Consider the following 16,748-nt stretch of genomic DNA (forward strand, 5'->3'; position numbering starts at 1 on the left):
GTATCCGAAAGTGCTTAAATTTAGAAATTGATGAATTTAGGCATCTCTCTTTTTTTAATGATACAGAGCCATGGGCAGCTATTTATATATGCATACTCTTTATTCGTATTCATACTCATACTATATAGTATATACTATAGCAGCTAGCCAGCCAGTCAGTCAGTCAGTCAGCCAGCCAGCCGCATGCCAGCGCTCATCACCAGGCACATCGTTGTCTGCTCCTCCTCGTCCCGCTAATAATACCATGGCATCGAGGCGGGCCAGCAAGCGTTTTTGGCCCAAAATGCTATTAAACGTTGACAACGAGTTTATGAATGCTGTTAGATCTTTTTGGCATACCATTAGCGCATCATTCAAGCAAACGGGGAGGCGTGCCACGCGCATGACGTTGCCATGTGGTGCGGATCTATACAGCTAAACCACTTGTTAATGCTTATTTGGCAAATGGACAGCGCTTCGCAGCCCGCTGTTAGTGTGAATGGATGTGGTGTGTGTATTCCGTCTATTGCTGTCTGTCTGTGATGCGCAATGCGCCCATATCCAGATTCAATTCACTAAGTATATCGTTGGGAGCAGAACCTTGCATCGTTAGTCCAGCGATAATTTGTTGCGCTTCCGGACAATTCACACAGGCATTCCGTATGGCCAGAATGCTCCACTCACGCATCACTGCAGAACGTAAAGCAAGTAAGAAAATATTCTAAGCAGCAATGCAATAGTAACTTACATGGATTACGTGCATCCATCACAGTACACTCGAGTAGTGCGGGCAGCAGTTGTGTGTCGACGGCATAGCCTCTGTTCGCCGCATTCTCATACAATAAATTGGCAGTGCATCGCACCAGAAGCGTCTTTAGCTCAAAGGAAACCTTTGATTCGTAGTCTGCATCAATGTTCGAGGTCAGAGCCACTTCCTCCAGTTTTGTCATAGGTTTATCCAAGCTGCCTACGCCAATGGGCTCTTTGCCAGCGGCGACCACGCATCGCAGCAAGCTGCTAACGTTGATGAACAGCGATTGATCGTCCGCATAGATTTTGGCATACTTTTCCGAGCCACTGGCGCTTGCTATAATGCGCAGCAACGTGTGCACCTCACGTGGATGCAGTTCGTGGCGTAGTTTCATGGTCTCACGCAATATGCAATCCGATTTCATTCGAAATTCCTTGGCTATATACTGCAACAACAAGTTGTGAAGTACACCATTGGGACTGTTTTCTCGCAGATAGTGTGTGACATAGTCTAGAAATGCGATGCGCTCCTCGACAGTTGCCAATCGCTGATAACATTGCACACAGTTTCGTCCATGTTCTACAATGTAGTGCTCCAGTAAAAAGTGCAAATATTCGAAATTGTAATTCGATTCCGTCTCGATGATTGCGCGCCACAGGCGTACACATGTCTCGAACACTACCTGATCGCTGACCACGTGCGCACCTAGTCCCAAATAGATGTTGTACATGATCATCAGCAGAATATTATTAGAGCTGCCCAATGGCGTCGCAGAGACCTGTTCCGAAATCTGTGCGCCATGTGTTTTCCAAATCGCTTCCTGTGTGCTTTTATTGTTTACCACGCTATTGGCCAGCACCTGAAGCGTCACATTGTGCAGCGTTGGTTGTTGTGCTCGCACTACTGGGTTGAACACAACAGTTTGCACAAACTGTGCAAACCGAGCATTTTTAGCCAACGTCTCTTGGTTGGCACTGCCTTGAGTGAGCAGCAAGCGAACGCGTTTCAGTAGCGTTGTAATTTCTGGCTCATTCTCAGCCACGTTCAGACTAGCAATTTGTTGCAGAATGTCGTTGGTTTCGTTGGGCTACAAAATCGACCAATTAACTCTATAAATAAAAACAAAAATAAACAATATTTACCGGCTCCACATGTTCCATGTTTTTATTTATGGTGAAACAGTTGATTATTATCGATTCCATTCATCGAAATGTTACGTACATTACAGTGGTATTCCCTACGAAAATTATGTTATCAGCTGACAATGTCAATTTCTTTTTTCATGAATATTTAAATTTAAATTTAAACAATTGCTGCAGAACAAATATTCATAACAGATGATTGGAAAATCAAAATTGCTTTTAAATAAACTTGAATATTTGTTGAAATATTGTCCCATTTCTAATAAGATGTGACCAAGTTTCTAATGTGAAAATGCTTTATTTTGTCCTATATTTCGATAAGTATCTTTTAAAAAAACATCTTGCGGTCACGCTTGCTTTGCCTTTTGTCAAAAACAAAAACATTACTTATTTTATGCAAAATTCTTGATTTCCGAATTATTATGCTTGTTCATCGCGCGCTATGTCAAAGCTGGCTATCACAGGTGACGTAAGTAAGCGCTCAAAGAGCCGGCCGGCCACATAATATATGTCATCTAATCGATGGGATTGGGGGAACCTTAGTTACAGATTTCATGCAAATATTGCTAGCAGACACATCCAGCCCAATCAAAGATTTTGGCAGCCGCCAGTTCGTCATTTCCACGCACAGAGAACGAGGAGTAGTAACATAAAACCCAATGTTGGAGAACCGGCGACAGATGGCAATTCGGTGCCGGTAAATAATGTTATCAAAGCGGTGGCGTTCACAGGAGCAGTAAGTGAATTCTATTCTTAAGCCACATATGATCTGTGTTTTAATTCATTGTTTGAATTTTAGTTCAGTGTCGGCTGTTTTGCTGGAGCGACCATAATGGAGTACGAGAATACACGTAGCATGATTATATCAAAGGCAAAGCAGGCACGTTTCGGGTGGTTTCAAAATCGATCGATAGCGGATCGTGATAGCTGGTGGCAGTTGAAACAGGATGTGCGACGCTTTTGGGATTCCCTATCGCCTGGCGATAAGACATTTGCACCAATCCTAGTAGCTAACTTGTTGGCGTTTGGTCTGTGGCGTGTTCCAGCTTTGCGCACCACAATGTTAACATATTTCACATCAAATCCGGCAGCGCGTGAGTTCAATCACATTTAAATCGATAAGATTACATAATTACAGTTTTTTTTTAAATTGTATTTTAATTATTTTATTGCAGGTATCGTTTGCTGGCCAATGTTCCTGTCGACATTCAGTCACTACTCAGTTATGCATATATTTGCCAATATGTATGTTCTCCACAGCTTTTCCAATGCAGCCGTTTTGTCCTTGGGCAAAGAGCAATTCATGGCCGTCTATTTGAGTGCCGGCGTCTTCTCCAGCTTGATGAGCGTTCTTTACAAGGCGGGCACAAAACATCCGGGCATGTCTTTGGGTGCGGTACGTTCAATTATCCATTTCATCTACACATTCTCAATTACCGAGTCTCTAATTCCGCGTTCATGCAGTCGGGAGCCATCATGACCGTCTTGGCCTATGTTTGTGCACAGTATCCTGAAACCCAGTTGAGCATATTGTTCCTGCCTACAGTTACATTCTCTGCCGGCGCAGCTATTAAAGTGATCATGGGCATTGACTTTGCAGGCTGTGTTATGGGCTGGAAGTTCTTTGATCATGCAGCGCATTTAGGTGGTGCCATGTTCGGCATGTAAGTATACTTTGTTATGGGTTACTTTTGAATTATCTGTTAATATGCAATCTTTTGCAGTTTCTGGGCCCACTATGGATCCCAATTGTGGGCGAAACGTATTAGTCTGCTGAACTATTACCACGAACTCCGCAGAACGAAACAAAAGTAATACAAGTGACAATATGCAATTGTACAAAATTTTGTGAAATACACACATTGCACTAGCGAATCTAAAAAAAAGATTGTTGGGCCGTAGAGGCTCGTGTTATCCTGGATTAGGTTCAATAAAGCGCCACAACTATAAATTATTAAATATCTACCACTTCGTTCTGCTTCGTCTGCTTAGGCTTAAGTGGTTGCTCTGCCAGATTCCGCTGTATGCGATGACCAATCTCTTTGCGACGCTGCACAAATTTCTCCCTTAGCTCTTGGGGTGTTTCTCTCTCAGGTGCATAAGATATGTGCAAAATGCCACCAAAGAATTGCTTCGCATCTAGTTGCCTCTTAGCACGACGAGCCTGCTCTACTCGCTCGAAATGTACAGCAAAGACATCTGTGAATGCTTCAAGATCCACTGTAAGCAATAAAACATCCTTTAGAGATTGTCTGTTAATGCAGATTCCTCCGATTACCCACTCTTCTTAGCCATTTCCGATGTCACACAAATGCAGGACAGTAATTTCCCAAAGCCCTGTAATTTATTCTTAATGTTCGCATGTAGATTAACCTTGGGTACGCCGAAAACCATCAAGTGCTTGGACTCCGTAGCAACGGAATAGACCTGAAAACAATTAGCATTATTTAAAATTACAATAACAGACTATTAAACTCATACTTTAACTGCCTTTAATTCACGTCCCTGTCTGTATTGCAATCTCGTTGTGCAGTACTCAAAGCGTTTGTGATGTTCAACAGGCTCCATATTTTTAAATCAATACCACTTTAATCATATATTTTAATTATTTAGAATCACATCAACAAATTGCTGCCTCCTTTAAAATCTCAATTGTTTGGATTTTGTATGTTGGAAAATGCAAGGATCTTACCACTTTACAACACTAATTTGGCAGTCACTTGTTGCGTGCACACAGCTGTTGTGGAAATGTGATGGCGGGAAACAAGATCTATAGGCCAGAAATACCCGCCTTGCATAAAAGGCACAAATGAAGATATTTTTCATTCATTGACCCTCGAAAATTCGAAGAGAGAAGTTACGTACGCTCGGAAGTGAATATAGCGTGTTATTATTTAAAAAAAGTGTGAAATACTTATAAAAAAAGTGCAACATGGCTCAATCTCAAATTGCCGGCAAGGAAAACATTACGGACAACATGGAAAAATTCTCGCTTAAGGTAAATGACACGTTTTATACATAGAAGCGCATGTTATATACACACATACAATGCAATTATATACAACGCATGATAAATTAAGAGAAACAGATTAAATGAAACGAGTTAATTAGATGCAATTTGATTATTAGATACCAATTTACGGCAATTCGAGTTTTTGTAAAATATCTTAAAATGCTCGTAAATTGCACAATGATTGGCATTTGCATATTACGATTTTGCAGTAACCTTCACATTGAAATTTCTTTGCAGAGCCCCAGCAAGAAAATTTTGACAGAAAGCGCAAGCAACGTTCGTAAAATGTCGGTAACAAATGAAGACAAGGACGCAATCAAAGCAGTCCAGACCATCATGGAGAAGACTGCCGCCCCTTTTGATCCCAGTTTGGAGCCATTGCTGCGAGAGAATCCCCGTCGGTTTGTCATTTTCCCCATTCAATACCATGACATTTGGCAAATGTACAAAAAGGTGAGAAACAAGATCTTCATACACATGCATATGTACACAGTACATCATTGGGCTTACTCATATACATACATATAAATATGTACATATGTATATGTGATTGTAAACAGCTTGTAAGCATTGACTTTGTGAATTGGGCGGGAAATTTCTTGATAAAGCGCGGCAAAACAGGTCACGTCGCAGACGTGTCAGATAGCATAGCATTAGTAATATTTAACCAATCTAAACAAACAATAAAATGATGGGGAATTAGATTGCAGTTATGATGAAATTGCATTTCCAAGGAAATCATGGACATTTATTATAAATATGTATATAATTAAAACATGTTTTTTTTTCCTAATTATCTCGGCAGGCTGAAGCATCTTTCTGGACCGTCGAGGAAGTGGATCTGTCCAAGGACATGACTGATTGGGCCAAGCTAACGGATAATGAGCGTCATTTCATATCGCATGTGTTGGCCTTCTTTGCTGCTTCTGATGGAATTGTTAACGAAAATCTGGTCGAACGTTTTAGCCAAGAAGTGCAGGTGACCGAGGCACGTTGCTTTTATGGCTTCCAGATTGCCATGGAGAATGTGCATTCCGAAATGTACAGTGTGCTTATTGACACCTATATCAGGGATCCTCATCAGCGAGACTATCTCTTCAATGCCATTGAAACGATGCCGGCTGTTAAGCGGAAGGCAGACTGGGCTCTGTCTTGGATCTCTTCGAAGGCTGCCAACTTTGGTGAACGGATTATTGCTTTTGCTGCTGTGGAAGGCATCTTCTTCAGTGGGAGCTTTGCATCCATCTTCTGGCTGAAGAAGCGTGGGCTTATGCCTGGACTTACGTTCTCCAACGAACTGATCTCTCGTGATGAAGGTCTGCATTGTGACTTTGCGGTGCTTATGTTCCAACATTTGGTGCAGCGGCCTAGTCGGGAACGCATCATTGAAATCATAACGGATGCTGTGACCATTGAACAGGAGTTCCTCACCGATGCGCTGCCCGTCAACTTGATTGGCATGAACTGTGCTCTGATGTCCGAATATATCGAGTTTGTCGCTGATCGCCTATTGGTTGAGCTTGGTGTGGGCAAGATTTACAACACAAAGAATCCATTCTCTTTCATGGAGATGATCTCTTTGGATGGCAAAACCAACTTCTTCGAGAAGAAAGTGGGTGAATATCAGCGCATGGGAGTTACATCGAATCGTTTGGACAATGTGTTTACATTAGATGCGGATTTTTAAAACGAATCTATTCGCTTTCCTCACAGCTGCTGGTTCCAGGTGTTATTTAGATACTTTTAATTATATCTCCTTAACTTTCTTTTAGTATGTAAGTTCACAAAATTTGACACATTAATTGATTATCATTGTCATTCCTCTTACCAAAAAATCGTCGTTTTACATATTTTTTAATCACATCAGACATACTACTTGACTTCCATGAGAACATTTTATTTGTACCTATTCAATTATCATAACATTGTACATAACATTTTAAATAAATTTTTATTATACTTAATATTTATGCCTCATCTTTGCATTTCCATTTTTATGTGGTACCTGACGAATATACATACATAGTTATGTATGTATGTATGTGTATTCTTATCTAACAGTCTTGTGTCTATTGTAGGTAAATGGGACTTCGAAATGAGCTAAATAAATCTGCTTATGTATTTATTGCTTCGACTTGGCATTTCCAAGGCGGTGTTCGTCGCGCTGCCAATCGCGTAATTTTTTTAGTCGATTTGGAAATAATATTTTGTTGCATTCGTAAAGACTTAAAATCTTGTAGGTACATACAATTTACAATAATGTATCTCTTTTAAATAACCAACTCTAACGTAAAATAGCTAAACTAGCCAGATCTGACGTGAAAAAAGCTACATTCGCAACACTGGTTACATTAATGTTTTACATCCCTGAAACAGAAAATTCGATTGCAGCGACTACAATTGTAATCGTCATCGGAATATTAAACAGCTGGTTCTTGCATTTAAACGACTGCGAGCTGCCGTGTGTGTGTGTGGGGGACATATAATGTAAGCTAATAATTATTATCACTTAATTACAAAATATGTTTTGTTTTGTTCAATTGTTGTGCAAATGTGTCAATTAATATGTCACGTGTCTTGTTATCAGTATGTGCTTCAAACGTACGGCTCGACATACCTGAAAAGATCATATTTGCTTGGCATCAGTCGTTGTGCATGTAAGAACGGAAAAGTAAACGGCTGCCGCGGTCGATTCGTGGCGGCTTAAATGGATGTAAAAATGCCGCACTCATCACATGATATTTTGGACGAGGACGAGCTGTCTTCTTCGCTTTTAAATTCAAGCAGTAGCACACCTGCATCAGGCTCAGAAGATGATACACAACCTAAACAAAGGCTGCGCGGTTACAGAAAATTGCAGCGAAGGCAGCGTTCGCGTTACCATTTGCCCAGGAGCATGAGACGATGTGGCTGCTATACGCTCAGTTTGTTTATTGTATTTTTAATGCTATACAATTACCTGCCGAATATCTACTTGGATGTACAAAAACGACACAGTGCGTAGGATGTGGTTTGAATCCACAATCTTCTATGTACACACAGTATGTACATACATATATACAATAACCCTCAATATTTTTTCAGTGCCATTGTCGGACTGGTCGGCGAACACATCCTTGGACATCAAGGATTATATTTCGCCCCAGCAGGATACGGCCCTGATTATGCCTCGGGGTTTCTGCACAAACAAGACCTTTCTCATCATTGCCGTCAGTACGAACTTGAACAATTTCGTAGAACGCCAGACAATACGTGAGACATGGGGAAATACAACAGAATTCAACTATTCAGCATTTGGCAAGCTGCATGGCCATATGAAAGGACGCTACCTGCCGGCAAAGCCAGATCGTCTGCGTCTTTATGCCGATTATCTAACTGGCGAGGGTGATTCATTGACTGCCACAGTGCGTATCATTTTTATTGTTGGGCGCAGCAGTTATGAATCACATCTGGGCAACGAAACGCTGATACGCCTGAACAACGAAGCCGAAATGTACAACGATATTATTCAGGATAATTTCATTGACACGTACAACAATCTAACAATAAAATCCGTCATGGCACTGAAACACATTAGCAGAAGTTGCGCCAAGTCTTGCGCATACTTTCTCAAATGCGATGATGATACGTTTGTCAATGTGCCAAATCTCTTGCACTATTTGCTGGGAGGCACAGTACCGCTGTACAATGATACCTTGGACTATTATGATCGCAGGTCGTTTCTCGTCATGATGCCACACAATAGTCTGAATGCCACCACGGGCATAATGCGTGGTCATCAGTTTTGCAATGTGATGCCCGTGAGCGAGGTGAGCAGCAAATGGTACATGCCCTATTACATGTATCAAGCAGATGCATATCCACAGTATCTTTCGGGTGCTGGTTATCTAATGTCCATCGATGTGGTGGATCGTCTCTATGAGGCAGCGTTAAATACATCTCTCCTATACTTGGAGGATGTATATATTACCGGTCTATGTGCAGATCGGGCAAATATCAAGCGGCAGCATCATTCACTATTTAGTTTTGCACACTCACAACATTTGTGTGCCTTTAAAGGCAGCATAACACAGCACCAGGTGAAGGAGGAGACTATGGTCGAGGCGTGGCGTTATGTATCTAATTATACTATTAAATGTCCGCCCCCGGGTAATTACTTAAACCATATGCGATTGCGTAATCGTATGAATTGTTAAGAGAAAATGAGCTGTGAATCTGCCTCCCTGTGTAACAAAGGCTGCTAAAATGTATACGTAGCACATATCTGAACGATATAATTTTCTTAGTTGCATGTATTGGAAGTATACATCCTATTTATGTTGCATGTGCTTTCAACGCACAAGAAGACTCAATCACACTAACATTAATTATTAGAAACTTTTGTTCCTACCCTGTCCAGTTTATTTTCGAATGTTTGCAATATATTTCTAAATGCTTCCTGCATAAGGATTGTGGAAATCGCGCACTTGATAATCATATAATCTAAGTCAGCTGATCAATATTTTACCGAATAGACAAAACCAATTATGTATTAAAATTGCTCAATTTACATATCCAAGCTGTAGAACAAACTAAAATTGAATTTTACGTTTTTAAAATTATTATTCATTCAATTAGATTGTTCAATCAGTGTTTTTCCACAATACCTTACAGAGAATTTTAAGATGACTAAAGAGTCATGCATGAAACCTAAAGAGATAAGAGTTTTATCAAAAGATCCTTCATTATGTCCAATTTAATTAAATTATACACTTTATACACAAACGTACATTTATGTATGTCCAACAAAAAACAGCTAGTAATACTATTAAAAATCAATGCTCTTAATTACCCCTAATTATATTACACATATCTAGGTTTAATGTAGAAATTTAGCACAAAAAAGAAAAATTTACTAGTTGCAGCTAGGATTGGCAGCTTGAAGAAATGTACTTCTTTTAGAGCGTTAAGGAAAATTGTTATATCATATCGTCGTGGGTAGTTTTTTTTGTAAACATAGCCGCTAAGCGTTCTGTTTATTTTGTTTACCATTAATATACATATAGAAATATATATATATATATAAATGAATATAATCTCATTGCGCCAAGTATTTATTTTTCTAAAATTAAAGAATAAATGAAATTATTATAATATCAAAAAACTTAGATATATTAACTATATAATGTCAATGATTGGATTTATGTTTATGTACCATGGAAAAACAAAAACAAGATAATTGAAATGAAAATGTGGAGAGCCAATCAAAAATGGCTCGTCTTATGACTAAGCGTAGCATTTTTATACAAGATATTTGCTGTATAAATAGTGTCATTACAATAGCAAGTTTCTATAACTATAATAACAAATTACATTCGAGTTTAGCGTAAATGTCCATGAAAAATTTACTTTCACTTCGAACAGATTATAGCAAAAGTGAATTTTATGAATACACTTAAAAAGCTTCAACATTACTGTCCGACTGTGGTATCTGCCTGACTTCGCTCTCATTATCTGGCAATTCTGTCAGTAAAAGTTCATCGACTGTTGACGAAATTTTATTGGGTTCAGCTTCTGTATGCTGAGTGCTTGTGACTTCTGTGGGTTCGATAACTGATTTGGTTTCGGATTCCGTCTTCTTAAATTCTCCAGAATTCTTATCGTTCTCAATTTCCTCTTCCGCAGACAATATGGCATCAGTCTTTGAACTGTCTTCACTCGCAGTTTGAATAGTTGCACTTTTATCAACTTCTGTGCATGCGGGTTCTGGTGAATCGACATGGCTTTCTACTTTATCTGAATCAGTAACTATAGCTAATATATTATCGCTTTCGACAATGTTAGACGAATTTAATTCATTACTTTCCATGGTTGAGTTTTCAGTTATTCCAATTGTGTCTCCGTTTAACTTTTCAGACTCTTTATCTTCATTTGAGTGGTTTTCAATTACTGAGTCTGTTTTATCATTTTGAGTTTCTGCAGTTTTAGTTTGTTCTTTAGTTTCTATAGTACTTGAATTCTTATTAATTTCTGCCATAACTTCATTTTCATCGATTATTGAATTAAAATCAGTGCTTATCTGATTATCTGCTACAATTCTGGGTTCTTCTGTATTAACATCAGGGTTTTCACTATTATTATTTTCGGGGTCTCTTGATCTGTTCATATCTTCGTTACCATCTAAGTTTATATGATCCACTTCACTCGCATCTTTACTGGCAATATCACTCTCGTCTTTTGATGGCATTGGTTCCATACCGTCTACATTTTCAGACTGTTTCTCCGTGTCATCGATGGACCCTTGGGATTCTTTAGAAAGCTTTTTTTGCTCCTCGATCCATAGACGTGCTACTTCAAACTCATCTTCTGCGCGTCGTAATTTGACAGCAACTCTCATTTTGAGCTTGGCATCATTCATTTTGATTTCCTCCATTCGCTGACGTTCTAAATGAAGCAAGGCTGGATTTGGTTTGTTAGTTGTCTTCTTGCGGGGCTGCTTTTTTTGTACTGCGCCGCCAGGTGATGACTTGGTTTTCACTTCAGCTACACCTTCAGTTATATCGACCTCAAGCAGGCTGGCTAGTATAGATGAGCTAAAAGCATTTACATCAATGTCCATGGCTGGATCAATAATGGCTGTCACTGGGTCCGCTTTGGGCAATTCAGGTTCAGGGGCTGTTGATTTAACCGCAGTTATTTTCAAGCCTTTTGACGGGGATTGGGCAGATGTTGACGGTCTCTCTTCCTCGTTGTCCGAATCAATAGTAATAGTGTCAGTTTTAGGCTCTACAATCTCGATTTCATTGTCCTCATCGTCGCTGGCTTGTTTCTCTGTAAGAATAAAATCGATTTTATATTGATAATTATGAATAAAATTCAAAAAAGAATAATATAATCGTATCACGGTAAAATATTGTTGAATTTTAAGCTTAACAAATTGAATTGAGTGAGAATCTTAAGGTGGTTTATTGAAGAATGCATTGAAGTATGGCATAAATTTAACTTAGTCTAGTCAGTAATATTCGAAGCTTAAATATTGAGAAACCGCATTTCCTCTAGCGGAAAATTGGTGCGTAACTTTTGCAGCGTCTTTTCATTTGGTCTTGGCTGTCGTTCCAGTTCTCGACAGTAGCACTCATAGGCAAACTTTGCCATTTGCCAGCGAAGCTTACAGGCACTCGCTTCACGTCTGAATCGTGGCAGACGTCTGGCTACTTCTGCCCAGAGTCTTTCGCGGGCACCGACATCATTGTAATCGACATGTCGCGGATTCCAAAGCGTGGGATAAGCTCGCATTGCTTGCACAAGTTGTTGTACAAACTGTTTATCGTCGGGCATATCCTTGAGCTTGCCAGCCGATTCACCAGATGAGCTATTCTCTGATCCCTGCTGGCCACAATCCTGCAGTGGCTCAAATTCATCACGTAAATCTTGTTCATCAATCTTATATAGAAAATATAAACTGGCCAGATATTTGGAGTATTTTAGCTCAAGATTGGCAAATGTGCGCTTGTCCTTGATGGTTTTCAGACGGAATGATTTGTACATCTCGTACATTTGTTGCCAACGCTCCACAATATACTCGTAGCGATAGTCTGCAAGAATATTACAATTTAATAATAGTTCAATAAATGACTGACAGACTACTTACTGGGCGCAGATTTCCAAAAGTTTTGCCACAGAGACTTGCGAGTCTGCTCGTCAATGCTGTTAAATTCAGGATCCGCTGACTTTCTCCAGAGCACAGGATGGCTTTTGGCAAAGTTAATGATGCGCAGGTCAATAGGACGCACATCAAGAGGTCGAACTGGCAAGCGATTAATTGGCTTTGTAGTTAGTCGTTTACCACTAGCCATGTTCGGTGAGTCTTTGTGAAAGGTATTTTCGATGGCATCCAATTGCTTGCGCTCGAACCCATCACCATCATCTTCGCCACAATCCACTGCCAGCCAATCACTGCGTGGCAAGTCTCTATTGGCCAAATAGTTTGTTGCCTTGTCAAAGTATCCCTTAAAGCGTCGTCCCAATTTCACCAAACGTTCAATGCGAACGTATCGTTTGCGTACATTCTTCCAGCGCAGCTTTATGTCATCACCGCGTGGAAAGTGGCTGGCAATAACGCGCCACTGCTTGCGTGTGACCTCCATTTTGCCATAGTCGGGATGACGCGTGCACCAAATTGAAGGATATTCACGCAGTAAGCGAGTTAGTTTTCGATCGTAGGCATGCGCCTGCTCGTTACGATTCATGCTTTCCTCGGTGCCAAGGGCATCGTATTCATCATCCAAATCATCATCATCATCGATATCGTCAACATCATCGTTCTGATCATCTTCGTAATCATCTGGACCTTCATTCTCATTGTCCACATCCTGATTAGTGTCTTGATCATCATCCTCATCTTTCGGATCACCTTCCGCGCGTACGCCGATTGGCAACAATGGAGGCAGTGGTTCCGTTGAGTCTCCATCCTTGAGATTTGCATGTAAGCTCTTGCGATACTCGTAGACTTGATTATGAAAACTATTACAGCCGGTATTAAAGAGATCGACATCGTCCAACTGTCCATAGCAAACATAATCCACAGCTACAAATAAAAAAAAGTGAGAGAGAGAAGGAAAGGCATATTAATGTTTATCGAAAAACTGCTGCTGAATTCGATTCCATTGCCTTTTTGGATATTTTGCAAACACATGGACCAAGAGTTCAATTTAATCATCACAAGGCTGTATTTAAAAAGCCAAAGGAAATGGAACTCGCAGAGTTTTTCATAAACACAATACAATATACTATACTTACATGCAGCACACCACATTCAAATGTATACTCGTATATGTATATTTATATGGATTTCTTTTCGTTGCCCGTTTCTCGTCCATGTGTTAAAATATTCACAAAAGACAATGAACACCACTAGTTTTAAAATTAACATATTTTTTGCGCTTTGCATTCACAAGCATCCGGATGCTATGTTTGCCGTTTAAACGCGATACATTGAAGATTCAAATTTCAAATAGATTTGTGACCATAACACTTCTTATGGGATCTATTATTCTTCCTTAGCTTAGAACTTACCTGCTGCTAATTGTCCGTTCTCCAAGCTGTTGGCATCGTTCTTAAAGCCCATTTCTCGCATATCAACCAAGCATTTTTCCTGCAGCTGCTTGAACCGTCCAATCGCATAGGTCATTAGATAGGACAAATGTATGTACAACTCCTTGAGATCCATATAACTGCGAGCCTGATTGTATGCATTGGAGTGTGTTAGCGTTTGAACTTTCCCCGTTAAGTGCGTACATATTTCCATGGCATTGAAGATCTGCTCTTGCAGCTGAGTGCGCGCCGTACCAATCGACGTGTTGGGGAACACATGCCGCACAAGGCTCGGCTGTGGTTTCGCTGCTGCCGCTGGAGTCATCATAATCGTTGTGCCGCCATTACTATTGGCAGCCGGCGCTGGAGGTGTTGGCATGTTAACGGATTGCATTTGGCTGCCATTGTTAACTCGAACGATTTGTGAAGTGCGTGGCTGTTGCTGTGGATTGGTTTGCGGATTGTAGATGCCGATGTTGGAGCCGTAGCTGGGATTGTTGTGCATCATGCGCTGGGGTGCTGCTAAGCGCTGACGAATAATAACCTGCGGTGTCACCGGCATGGGAGCAGAAGAAAGTGATGTCGACGGTTGACCTCCAAGTGGTACTTGACGTTTCACCTTAGAAGATTTTACTATTAATATTGGTAACCTATACAAAAATGCATCTATTTACTTGTATAAGGCGACCGTTGGGCAGACGATAGGAGTCCTGTTGAGCTGCAGTATTAAGATCGACACGAAATCCGTTAATGGTATGGAAAACGGGTCCAGCACTACGCACCGCATTGGGCACTACGGTGCGTCGCACCACGGGACTGGAAATGGGCGTGCTTTGGCGATAACGCATGCCCGAGCTGCTCAATACGAGTGGCGGGGGTAAACTGCTACGCGGAGCGACAGATGAGTTGCCATTGCTGTTGTTGTTGTTGCTGCCGCTGCTACTGGGACTGGGTCCAGTGTAATTCTGCTGTACGCTCGTAATGCGCGGTGTTGTTGTGATAGTTGTCCCAGATGAGGCACTGGGGACAGTGCGTGGCGAAGACTTTTGGGCAACTGAGATTTGGCAGTCCGGCTCCAACATGCTCAGCAGATCTGGTGTACAAACAACTTCATCGTTAGAAGACTTGGGACGTTTCGCTGGCGGTCCCTGCGGCTTTGAATATTTCTTGACCGATGTGATGGAACTGTTATGGCTACGCTTAGACGCATTCGATTCTAAGCTCTCCATTGAGTCGGACAAACTATTGGCTTTCGCCTTGGCTAGCCGACAGCAAGAGCTGCTGTCCTTGTTCATCAAACGCCGCATCTCATCACCAGACAGCGGCATCGCTTGCAGTCCACTATAACAAAGTAAAAGAGTAATTAGTGATGGTTTCGATTGCATTTGCAGCACTTACTTCTTTTGTGTCTCAATGTAATTAATTAGAGCCCAATGTTGGGCACGGAGCGGCCACAATATCTTTGGGGTACATCTAAAACAGTTCCAGTTCTCGTTCTGTTCAATGTCAACGATGACGCCACGTGAGAGGTTCTTAATGATGCACGATTTGCAGAACACAAATGGACAAGTGGAACAGCAATAGACCTCGCCACCTTGACCACACCAGCGACAATACAGCTCAGAGCCATCTTCTCCCTTGGAGAATTCGCCGCTGTTGTAGAAATCGTGGCACTTGACACAGTGTGTGACTCGCAATATGGGGTGCATTTTGATGTTGCTCTCCGTGCTGGGTGCCGTGCCAAGATGTGAACGACAGACGGTGCAATGGACCTTTCGCTGATTGACCACATCCACGGTGGGATACATTTTGAGATAAAAGCGCCGCTCCTCCTCTGAAACGCTAGCGTCCATTTCGAATTTTGTGCCTAAGAAACGACCACATATTAGTCCGGGCGAAGACAGGAGGAAATGGATCCGGCAACTTACCCGCAAAATCGAAGTCGTATACTTTCAGGGAGGGCGAAGGAGTTGCTGGCTTCGCGGTTGTAACTGCCACAGCCATTTTAGAGCCGCCGGCATCGCTATTTATTGATGTACTGCTCATGTTGGTTCCTCTGAACACCGGTAACTTTAAGCCGATTTTACCACCGCACGTGGGATTTGCAATCAGGGAATATCTTCTTTTACACACATGCACACATGCATATACACACACAGTCTACAATGCCAAACGCAGTGGACGCAACAGCAGCGTCGCGCTATTTCTTGTTTCTTTTTCTGCAACAACTAATGACACTAACACAGAAGCATGACCAATGTGTGTACAAAATATAAAGCTTCCAACGCGCGGCAAATGATCTCTGCTGTTTAGCAGTTAAGTTATTAAAATATATTTCTTTTAATATTTTGTGTTGCTTCTATGCTAGATTAAAAATGTATTTTTCACGCGACAGCAATACGAATACTATCTCGGTTTCCAACATGGCAGCCACTTCGTGTCTTCACACGAAGCGAACCGAATGCACGAAGTATACATAACTTTTGACTCGACTTTTAGAACCGATAATGGAATATAAAGTAAATTCTATTTGACGATAAAGCCCACGTTTCATTTAGTTGTGATCATTAACATTCAAATCCTATATTTATTTCAGATTCTAGCTAATTAATGCTATATATAAAGCCCAACTTACGATCGGTTATAATTAAGTATAATTTTTTGCTAAAAAAAAAAACGACAAAAACAAACGACTTTTCCAATAAACATTACCTTATATAAAATACAATTTAAAAATCTCTATTTACATATTTTTCCATAATATATTTATGTTCACTCGACAACCCTATCA

The 16,748-nt window shown here is 40.8% G+C and overlaps 8 protein-coding genes across 10 annotated transcripts in view; 4 read left to right on the forward strand and 4 right to left on the reverse strand.

Moving 5' to 3' along the window:
- The window catches only part of LOC133844130 (uncharacterized), a 52,701-nt gene extending 50,599 nt beyond the window's left edge, over positions 1 to 2,102 (reverse strand). Inside the window, exon 1 of the mRNA XM_062277982.1 lies at positions 2,090 to 2,102. The gene's annotated coding sequence lies outside the window, so the exon portion shown is untranslated. The remainder of the gene's footprint in view (positions 1 to 2,089) is intronic.
- Positions 1 to 16,748, forward strand: part of LOC133844128 (proteasome inhibitor PI31 subunit) — a 90,934-nt gene that overhangs the window by 71,751 nt on the left and 2,435 nt on the right. The gene's annotated exons all lie outside the window — the stretch shown is intronic.
- LOC133844123 (ataxin-10) lies at positions 82 to 2,025 on the reverse strand. Its single transcript, XM_062277974.1, has 3 exons — positions 1,873 to 2,025; positions 728 to 1,817; positions 82 to 669 (listed from the first exon to the last, which is right to left on the reverse strand). Exons 1-3 carry the CDS (start codon positions 1,930 to 1,932, stop codon positions 503 to 505), a joined length of 1,317 nt encoding a protein of 438 aa, XP_062133958.1. The 5' UTR covers positions 1,933 to 2,025; the 3' UTR covers positions 82 to 502.
- LOC133844126 (presenilins-associated rhomboid-like protein, mitochondrial) lies at positions 2,181 to 3,831 on the forward strand. The gene is made up of 6 exons (XM_062277977.1): positions 2,181 to 2,341; positions 2,416 to 2,608; positions 2,672 to 2,966; positions 3,048 to 3,268; positions 3,337 to 3,536; positions 3,597 to 3,831. Exons 1-6 carry the CDS (start codon positions 2,295 to 2,297, stop codon positions 3,685 to 3,687), a joined length of 1,047 nt encoding a protein of 348 aa, XP_062133961.1. The 5' UTR covers positions 2,181 to 2,294; the 3' UTR covers positions 3,688 to 3,831.
- On the reverse strand, positions 2,251 to 4,638 carry LOC133844137 (RNA-binding protein 48). Of its 2 annotated transcripts, XM_062277990.1 has the most exons (4): positions 4,565 to 4,638; positions 4,354 to 4,458; positions 4,155 to 4,299; positions 2,251 to 4,092 (listed from the first exon to the last, which is right to left on the reverse strand). In XM_062277990.1, exons 2-4 carry the CDS (start codon positions 4,438 to 4,440, stop codon positions 3,827 to 3,829), a joined length of 498 nt encoding a protein of 165 aa, XP_062133974.1. In that variant the 5' UTR covers positions 4,441 to 4,458; positions 4,565 to 4,638; the 3' UTR covers positions 2,251 to 3,826. The 2 variants fall into 2 exon arrangements, with proteins under 2 accessions (XP_062133974.1, XP_062133973.1); XM_062277989.1 differs by lacking the exon at positions 4,565 to 4,638 and having other exon boundaries at positions 4,354 to 4,489.
- LOC133844125 (ribonucleoside-diphosphate reductase subunit M2) lies at positions 4,662 to 6,856 on the forward strand. The gene is made up of 3 exons (XM_062277976.1): positions 4,662 to 4,870; positions 5,123 to 5,338; positions 5,691 to 6,856. The coding sequence occupies exons 1-3, from the start codon at positions 4,805 to 4,807 to the stop codon at positions 6,570 to 6,572; spliced, it is 1,164 nt and encodes a 387-aa protein (XP_062133960.1). The 5' UTR covers positions 4,662 to 4,804; the 3' UTR covers positions 6,573 to 6,856.
- On the forward strand, positions 7,227 to 9,759 carry LOC133844119 (beta-1,3-galactosyltransferase 1-like). The gene is made up of 3 exons (XM_062277968.1): positions 7,227 to 7,372; positions 7,473 to 7,881; positions 7,970 to 9,759. The coding sequence occupies exons 2-3, from the start codon at positions 7,593 to 7,595 to the stop codon at positions 9,079 to 9,081; spliced, it is 1,401 nt and encodes a 466-aa protein (XP_062133952.1). The 5' UTR covers positions 7,227 to 7,372; positions 7,473 to 7,592; the 3' UTR covers positions 9,082 to 9,759.
- On the reverse strand, positions 9,958 to 16,425 carry LOC133844111 (uncharacterized). 2 transcript variants are annotated; one of them, XM_062277944.1, is made up of 6 exons: positions 15,886 to 16,425; positions 15,356 to 15,824; positions 14,632 to 15,298; positions 13,940 to 14,576; positions 12,516 to 13,451; positions 11,812 to 12,459 (listed from the first exon to the last, which is right to left on the reverse strand). In XM_062277944.1, exons 1-6 carry the CDS (start codon positions 16,001 to 16,003, stop codon positions 11,894 to 11,896), a joined length of 3,393 nt encoding a protein of 1,130 aa, XP_062133928.1. In that variant the 5' UTR covers positions 16,004 to 16,425; the 3' UTR covers positions 11,812 to 11,893. The 2 variants fall into 2 exon arrangements, with proteins under 2 accessions (XP_062133929.1, XP_062133928.1); XM_062277945.1 differs by lacking the exons at positions 11,812 to 12,459; positions 12,516 to 13,451 and adding an exon at positions 9,958 to 11,695 and having other exon boundaries at positions 15,886 to 16,414.

Source organism: Drosophila sulfurigaster, chromosome 3 (assembly GCF_023558435.1).
Source record: "Drosophila sulfurigaster albostrigata strain 15112-1811.04 chromosome 3, ASM2355843v2, whole genome shotgun sequence".
In the NCBI taxonomy this organism is placed as follows: Eukaryota; Metazoa; Arthropoda; class Insecta; order Diptera; family Drosophilidae; genus Drosophila; species Drosophila sulfurigaster.

Bases quoted from the DNA above. Each gene is read 5' to 3' on its own strand.
- LOC133844137 (XM_062277990.1), bottom strand. From the start codon at position 4,440: ATGGAGCCTGTTGAACATCACAAACGCTTTGAGTACTGCACAACGAGA. The intron at 4,300-4,353 runs GTATGAGTTTAA...AATTGTTTTCAG, and splicing joins GTGAATTAAAGGCAGTTAAA to GTCTATTCCGTTGCTACGGA. The intron at 4,093-4,154 runs GTGGGTAATCGG...TATTGCTTACAG, and splicing joins ATCGGAAATGGCTAAGAAGA to TGGATCTTGAAGCATTCACA.
- LOC133844126 (XM_062277977.1), top strand. From the start codon at position 2,295: ATGCTTGTTCATCGCGCGCTATGTCAAAGCTGGCTATCACAGGTGAC. The intron at 2,342-2,415 runs GTAAGTAAGCGC...GGGGAACCTTAG, and splicing joins AGCTGGCTATCACAGGTGAC to TTACAGATTTCATGCAAATA. The intron at 3,269-3,336 runs GTACGTTCAATT...GCGTTCATGCAG, and splicing joins CGGGCATGTCTTTGGGTGCG to TCGGGAGCCATCATGACCGT.
- LOC133844119 (XM_062277968.1), top strand. From the start codon at position 7,593: ATGGATGTAAAAATGCCGCACTCATCACATGATATTTTGGACGAGGAC. The intron at 7,882-7,969 runs GTGCGTAGGATG...ATATTTTTTCAG, and splicing joins GGATGTACAAAAACGACACA to TGCCATTGTCGGACTGGTCG.
- LOC133844125 (XM_062277976.1), top strand. From the start codon at position 4,805: ATGGCTCAATCTCAAATTGCCGGCAAGGAAAACATTACGGACAACATG. The intron at 4,871-5,122 runs GTAAATGACACG...ATTTCTTTGCAG, and splicing joins TGGAAAAATTCTCGCTTAAG to AGCCCCAGCAAGAAAATTTT. The intron at 5,339-5,690 runs GTGAGAAACAAG...TTATCTCGGCAG, and splicing joins TTTGGCAAATGTACAAAAAG to GCTGAAGCATCTTTCTGGAC.
- LOC133844123 (XM_062277974.1), bottom strand. From the start codon at position 1,932: ATGGAATCGATAATAATCAACTGTTTCACCATAAATAAAAACATGGAA. The intron at 1,818-1,872 runs GTAAATATTGTT...TCGATTTTGTAG, and splicing joins ACATGGAACATGTGGAGCCG to CCCAACGAAACCAACGACAT. The intron at 670-727 runs GTAAGTTACTAT...TACGTTCTGCAG, and splicing joins GATGGATGCACGTAATCCAT to TGATGCGTGAGTGGAGCATT.
- LOC133844111 (XM_062277944.1), bottom strand. From the start codon at position 16,003: ATGAGCAGTACATCAATAAATAGCGATGCCGGCGGCTCTAAAATGGCT. The intron at 15,299-15,355 runs GTAAGTGCTGCA...ACTTTGTTATAG, and splicing joins TACATTGAGACACAAAAGAA to TGGACTGCAAGCGATGCCGC. The intron at 13,452-13,939 runs GTAAGTTCTAAG...TTTTATTTGTAG, and splicing joins GAACGGACAATTAGCAGCAG to CTGTGGATTATGTTTGCTAT.